The sequence below is a fragment of the Euwallacea similis genome, unplaced genomic scaffold (assembly GCF_039881205.1).
Source record: "Euwallacea similis isolate ESF13 unplaced genomic scaffold, ESF131.1 scaffold_60, whole genome shotgun sequence".
In the NCBI taxonomy this organism is placed as follows: Eukaryota; Metazoa; Arthropoda; class Insecta; order Coleoptera; family Curculionidae; genus Euwallacea; species Euwallacea similis.
In genome coordinates this window covers 164,937-172,389 of record NW_027098685.1, presented here as the reverse complement: position 1 = coordinate 172,389, position 7,453 = coordinate 164,937, and the positions used below count along the sequence as shown (strand labels likewise).

At 38.9% G+C, this 7,453-nt stretch overlaps 1 protein-coding gene across 1 annotated transcript; it reads right to left on the bottom strand.

The window, feature by feature from the left end:
• Window positions 1-5,840: 5,840 nt before the first annotated feature.
• Window positions 5,841-6,647, bottom strand: LOC136419044 (uncharacterized). The gene has a single exon (XM_066405218.1). The coding sequence runs from the start codon at window positions 6,645-6,647 to the stop codon at window positions 5,841-5,843; it is 807 nt and encodes a 268-aa protein (XP_066261315.1).
• Between the last annotated feature and the right edge of the window lie 806 nt (window positions 6,648-7,453).

Genomic DNA, 7,453 nt, shown 5'->3' with positions numbered 1-7,453 from the left:
CTCCTATCTCTGGAATTCCTCAAAATAGTCCGACGACTGATACCACCGTTGGATAGAGCTTGTCTAGAGGAACATTTTGAGTGGTCACACGGCCGAATCAGACCAGAAATTTCCGAGCGCGGAGCGTGCAATCTTTTAATATTTACCCGGTTTATTTGACGTATGTCTACTCCTATCTCTGGAATTCATCAAAATAGTCCGACGACTGATACCACCGTTGGTTAGAGCTTGTCTAGAGGAACATTTTGAGTGGTAACTCGGCCGAATCGGACCAGAAATTTCCGAGCGCGGAGCGTGCAAACTTTTAATATTTACCCGGTTTATTTGACGTGTGTGAATTTTTTTCTCAGGAATTCATCAAAATAGTCCCACGACTGATCCCTCCGTTGGATAGACCTTGTCTAGGGGAACATTTTAAGTGGTCACACGGCCGAATCAGACCAGAAATTTCCGAGCGCGGAGCATGCACTCTTTTAATATTTACCCGGTTTATTTGACGTATGTCTACTCCTATCTCTGGAATTCATCAAAATAGTCCGACGACTGATACCACCGTTGGATAGAGCTAGTCTAGAGGAACATTTTGAGTGGTCACTCGAACAAATCAGACCAGAAATTTCCGAGCGCGGAGCGTGCAAACTTTTAATATTTACCCGGTTTATTTGACGTGTGTGAATTTTTTTTCTCAGGAATTCATCAAAATAGTCCCACGACTGATCCCACCGTTGGATAGAGCTAGTCTAGAGGAACATTTTGAGTGGTCACTCGGCCGAATCAGACCAGAAATTTCCGAGCGCGGAGCGTGCAAACTTTTAATATTTACCCGGTTTATTTGACGTTTGTTGATTTTTTTCTCAGGAATTCATCAAAATAGTCCCACGACTAATCTCACCGTTGGATAGAGCTTGTCTAGAGGAACATTTTGAGTGGTCACACGGCCGAATCAGACCAGAAATTTCCGAGCGCGGAGCGTGCAATCTTTTAATATTTACCCGGTTTATTTGACGTATGTCTACTCCTATCTCTGGAATTCATCAAAATAGTCCGATGACTGATACCACCGTTGGATAGAGCTTGTCTAGAGGAACATTTTGAGTGGTCACAAGGCCGAATCAGACCAGAAATTTCCGAGCGCGGAGCGTGCAATCTTTTAATATTTACCCGGTGTATTTGACGTATGTCTACTCCTATCTCTGGAATTCATCAAAATAGTCCCACGACTGATACCACCGTTGGATAGAGCTTGTCTAGAGGAACATTTTGAGTGGTCACACGGCCGAATAGGACCAGAAATTTCCGAGCGCGGAGCGTGCAAACTTTTAATATTTACCCGGTTTATTTGACGTGTGTGAATTTTTTTCTCAGGAACTCATCAAAATGGTCCCACGACTGATCCCACCGTTGGATAGAGCTTATCTAGAGGAACATTTTGAGTGGTCACACGGCCGAATCAGACCAGAAATTTCCGAGCGCGAAGCGTGCAATCTTTTATTATTTACCCGATTTATTTGACCTATGTCTACTCCGATCTCTGGAATTCATCAAAATAGTCCGACGACTGTTACCACCGTTGGATAGAGCTTGTCTAGAGGAACATTTTGAGTGGTCACACGGCCGAATCGGACCAGAAATTTCCGTGCGCGGAGCGTGCAAACTTTTAATATTTACCCGGTTTATTTGACGTGTGTGAATTTTTTTCTCAGGAATTCATCAAAATAGTCCCACGACTGATCCCACCGTTGGATAGAGCTAGTCTAGAGGAACATTTTGAGTGGTCACACGGCCGAATCAGACCAGAAATTTCCGAGCGCGGAGCATGCACTCTTTTAATATTTACCCGGTTTATTTGACGTGTGTGAATTTTTTTCTCAGGAATTCATCAAAATAGTCCCACGACTGATCTCACCGTTGGATAGAGCTAGTCTAAAGGAACATTTTGAGTGGGCACTCGGCCGAATCAGTCCAGAAATTTCCGAGCGCGGAGCGTGCAAACTATTGACATTTACCCAGTTTATTTGACGTGTGTGAATTTTTTTCTCAGGAACTCATCAAAATGGTCCCACGACTGATGCCACCGATGGATAGAGCTTGTCTAGAGGAACATTTTGAGTGGTCACTCGGCCGAATCGGACCAGAAATTTCCGAGCGCGGAGCGTGCAAACTTTTAATATTTACCCGGTTTATTTGACGTGTGTGAATTTTTTTCTCAGTAATTCATCAAAATAGTCCCACGTCTGATCCCACCGTTGGATAGAGCTTGTCTAGAGGAACATTTTGAGTGGTCACACGGCCGAATCCGACCAGAAATTTCCGAGCGCGGAGCGTGCAAACTTTTGATAATTACCCGGTGTCCTTGTGTGGTTAAAAGATGTTGATGATCGCGAATGTTGTAAGGAACTCTTTTATTTTAATCTTGACAACTACTTAAATAAACTAATTTGACAAAAAGTAACTATTCACAAAATACTCTAAAAAATAATAATAATTGGTGGTTTGCCAGACCTACCTATGACAACAACCAGATTATAATACACCTATAATGAACTAATTATTAATTACGTAAAACAGGTACTAACAATTAGCACCTGAACTAAATTACGTGCACCACAATACTCCCCCCCCAATAACGGAGGTATAATGTTAAGGGTATTAATCGTTACAATATAAAAATATAATTTAATTATGATTAATAATTTATACATTAGCAAAACGTACGGTTTTATCTTTCTTCTTTGTATGGTGATGGATGATTGGTTGGTTGATAAGAGAATCGAATTGATTATTAATTTTTGGATCTTGTGAGATTAAAAATGCAGGTTTTAACCTATCCATGGAAATATTCACTTCCTTATCTCTGACAACAATTGTAAAATATTTGTCTTCACGTTTTTTAACAAGAAAGGGACCTTCATACGGAGGTTGAAGAGATCTCTTTATGGTATCATTCCGAAGAAAAACATGTGTACAAGTGTTTAATTCAGGAGTTATAAAAATTTTTCTGTTAGAATGATGAGTAGTTGGAACTGGTTGAAGAGATTGCATTTTTTGTTTGAGGGTTTGTATAAAAGAAGAAGGATGGTCAACGATATTGCTGTCTTGAAAAAATTCACCTGGTAGTCTTAACGTTGTACCGTACAACATTTCAGCAGGAGAAACTCCTATCTCTTCTCGTAAGGTAGAACGTAATCCGAGTAAGATAGTAGGTAAGATTTCTGTCCAGCGTTCAGTTGCATAAGCTTTGATAGCTGCTTTTAATGTTCGATGCCATCTCTCTACTTTGCCATTTGTATTCGGATGGTAAGGAGAAGAACGGGCACGTTTACAGCCTAAAATTTGGGTTAAGGATTGGAAAAGAGAGCTTTCGAATTGACGACCTTGATCTGTAAAAATTTTAATAGGGGTGCCAAAACGACAAATCCAATTGCTATAAAAGCAATTGGCAACGGTTTCTGATGATATATTGGTCATGGGATAAGCCTCTGCCCAACAAGAAAATCTATCAATAATTGTGAGACAATAAGTGAAACCGTTTGAGGGAGGTAAAGGACCTATTATATCAATGTGAATATCATGGAATCTGGAATCCGGAATTTGAATTTGTTTGAATGGGGTAACAGTGTGTTTATGAATTTTGGCTTTTTGACAGTTAATACAACAACGAGTCCATTCTCGGATATTTTTATTCATTGAAGGCCAAACAAAACGGGATGAAATAAGTTTTGTTGTACCTTTAATACCTGGATGAGAAAGATTATGAAATTTATTAAATATAGCTTGTCGAAAATGTTTCGGTATGAATGGGCGAATTCTAGAGTTACTATCGTCGCAGTAAATCAAATTTTGTGTATTAGGAACTTGAAATTGTTTTAAGGTAAGTGATGTAAGTTGAGGATTTCTAAAAATGTGTTGAAATTCTGGGTCTGTTGTTTGAGCTTTTGCTATTTCATCGTAATCTATGGAATTCGGAAAAGAAATGGTTTGAATTCTAGATAGAGTATCTGCTACAATGTTGTTTTTGCCACTTATGTGAAGTATGTTGGTTGAGAATTGTGAAATGAAATCTAAATGTCTCATTTGTCTAGGAGATGCTTTATCAGATTTTTGAATGAATGCATAAATGAGTGGTTTGTGGTCTGTGTAAATTGTGAAAGGTCTTCCTTCAAGAAAATGACGAAAATATTTGATTGCTGAATACAGTGCAAGTAATTCGCGATCGTAAGTACTGTAATTACATTGAGTTTTTGAAAATTTCTTGGAGAAGAAGCTTAAGGGTTTCCATGAGGAATTTACCATTTGTTCTACAACTGCTCCCATAGCAAAATCTGATGCATCCACTGTTAAAGAAAGTGGAGCTGATGAACTGGGGTGATTTAATGTAGCAGCGTTTGCTAAGTCGTGTTTACATTCATTGAAAGCATTCACAGTTTCGTCAGTCCACTTGATTGGTGTTTTGTCATTTTTCTTACAATTTTTGTGTAAGTCATGAAGAACACTTTGGTGATGTGCAGCGTGAGGTAAACATTTACGATAAAAATTGAGCATTCCTAGAAAACGTCTGAGATCTGAAATTGATTTAGGAAGAGGATAGTTTGAAATGGTGGATACCTTTTCGGGAAGAGGAGAAGAACCTTTTTCAGAAACTTGGTATCCGAGAAATTGAACTTGATGTTCGCCAAAAACACATTTGTTTAGGTTTATTGTCAACCCATATTGGTGGAGACGTTCGAAAATTGTTTTGAGGTGCTCTTTGTGCTGAGCTTCGTTTGTTGATGCAATTAGGATATCATCTATATAAGAAAAACAAAAATCCAAATCTCCAAGTACTTCATTGATGAAGCGTTGGAATGATTGTGCTGCGTTTTTCAATCCAAATTGCATCCTTGTAAATTCGAACAATCCAAAAGGTGTGATTATGGCTGTTTTTGGAATGGATTCCTCTTCAACTGGGATTTGATGATAAGCTCTGATGAGGTCAATCGTGGAAAAAATTGTTTTTCCTTCGAGAAAATAAGAAAAGTCATGTAAATTGGGGACTGGGTATTTGTCTACCACAGTAATTGAATTGAGTCTGCGATAGTCTCCAACCGGTCGCCAATCGGAAGAGTTTTTCTTGGGAACCATATGTAGAGGGCTGGCCCAAGGACTATTTGAAGGACGACAAATACCTAAGTTAATGAGGTGTTGAATTTCTTGTTTTGCCAATTTAAGCTTTTCTGCTGAAAGGCGTCTAGGTTTGGAAGAAATAGGAAAACCTTCTGTGAGAATAGTGTGAGAGATGCTATGTTTTAGTGATGAGGGAGTAGATGAGAATTTTGTAATTTCTGGAAATTGAACCAAAATGTCAAAATATTTGCATGAAGAAGGAATTGCATGAACTGATGATGTAGAAAGACAAGAAATTTTACCATTGTTTGTCAGATTAGTTGTGCTGTCGATAATTCGTTTACTGCCCAAATCTAGTATTATGTTAAAATAGTGGAGAAAATCAATTCCAATAATCGCATGATTTGTTTGTGCCACAATAAAATTCCATGTAAACGTTCTTCGGAGACCTAAACTAACTGTAAGAGTCTTGGTTCCGAAGGTGGAAATACATGTGTTGTTGGCCGCAAATAAGGTGTATTGAGATTGATTTTGTTGTATTTGAAAAGATTTGGGTAACAACGAAACATCAGAACCAGTATCTATAAGGAAATGAATACCAGTTAAAGGGTCTTTGATAACTAACCTGTGACTAATTATATTAATGTATTTTTGTCTATCTTCGTTGGTGTTCGTGGAGATCTTCACTTGGCAGTCCTTTGTACCCGCGCCGTCTGCTGCCCACGACGACGCGATCGTTAGTTTTCCTTCTTGTAGTCACAAGGAGACACACACTTGCGAGCTTTTTCTTGGTAATTTTGATGGTACCAGCACCATGAAGAATTTTGACGATCTCTGCTGGGTGAATTGCGTCGAAATTTAGAAGATCTTAATTTCGAATGGGATCTGATTTGCCTCTCTAATTTATCCAAACGTTTAGTGATGTGTTTGAATTCTTCTGAAGATGTATTTTTGTTGATTTCTGTGGGACTGCTTGTGCATATCTCTGATTTGATTTGGGAAACTTGGGAAAACTCTATATCAGCAATTTTATCTGCTATATTCGCCACTTCTGATAATGGCAAGGAACATGCCGTTAAAATGGTCTGCATATTGTGAGGTAATCTCTGCATCCAAAGGGTTTTCAACATCTCTTCTTGAAGTGAAGAGCCTCCCAAACTGTTCATTTCAGATAGAAGTATGGAAGGCTTTTTGTCTCCAAGTTGAAGTTGCGAAAAAAGTTTCTTATACTTTTTTTCTTGTGATTCTACGAGGGCATCCAATACCTTTTGACGAAGGGTTTGGAACTTGTTGTTCATGGGAGGTTTAATAATTAGATCTCTAACACAAATCAAACTTTCTGTGTCCATAATTCCGATAGTAGTGTGGAATTTCAAGTCGTCTGAAGTCACTCCATTGATAAAAAATTGTGATTCCAATTGAGAAAACCACAATTCTGGATCTGTTCTACTAAATGGTGGAGCTTTAATGAAGATTCTAGCTTCTTGATCCATAGAGGGCTCGATGACGTTAGCTTCTGGCTGGATGGTTCTAGAACGTGGCATGATTGGATGAGATAGCTTGTGTTCTAGAGGGTTGATGCGTTGAGTTCGGAATCGGGGTCACCAATTGTCCTTGTGTGGTTAAAAGATGTTGATGATCGCGAATGTTGTAAGGAACTCTTTTATTTTAATCTTGACAACTACTTAAATAAACTAATTTGACAAAAAGTAACTATTCACAAAATACTCTAAAAAATAATAATAATTGGTGGTTTGCCAGACCTACCTATGACAACAACCAGATTATAATACACCTATAATGAACTAATTATTAATAACGTAAAACAGGTACTAACAATTAGCACCTGAACTAAATTACGTGCACCACACCCGGTTTATTTGAAGTTTGTTGATTTTTTTCTCAGGAATTCATCAAAGTAGTCCCACGACTAATCCCACCGTTGGATAGAGCTTGTCTAGAGGAACATTTTGAGTGGTCACACGGCCGAATCCGACCAGAAATTTCCGAGCGCGGAGCGTGCAAACTTTTAATATTTACCCGGTTTATTTGACGTGTGTGAATTTTTTTCTCAGGAACTCATCAAAATGGTCCCACGACTGATCCCTCCGTTGGATAGACCTTGTCTAGGGGAACATTTTAAGTGGTCACACGGCCGAATCAGACCAGAAATTTCCGAGCGCGGAGCATGCACTCTTTTAATATTTACCCGGTTTATTTGACGTGTGTGAATTTTTTTCTCAGGAATTCATCAAAATAGTCCCACGACTGATCCCACCGTTGGATAGAGCTAGTCTAGAGGAACATTTTGAGTGGGCACTCGGCCGAATCAGTCCAGAAATTTCCGAGC

Coding starts and splice junctions, on each gene's coding strand:
- LOC136419044 (XM_066405218.1), bottom strand. CDS start 6,647: ATGCCACGTTCTAGAACCATCCAGCCAGAAGCTAACGTCATCGAGCCC.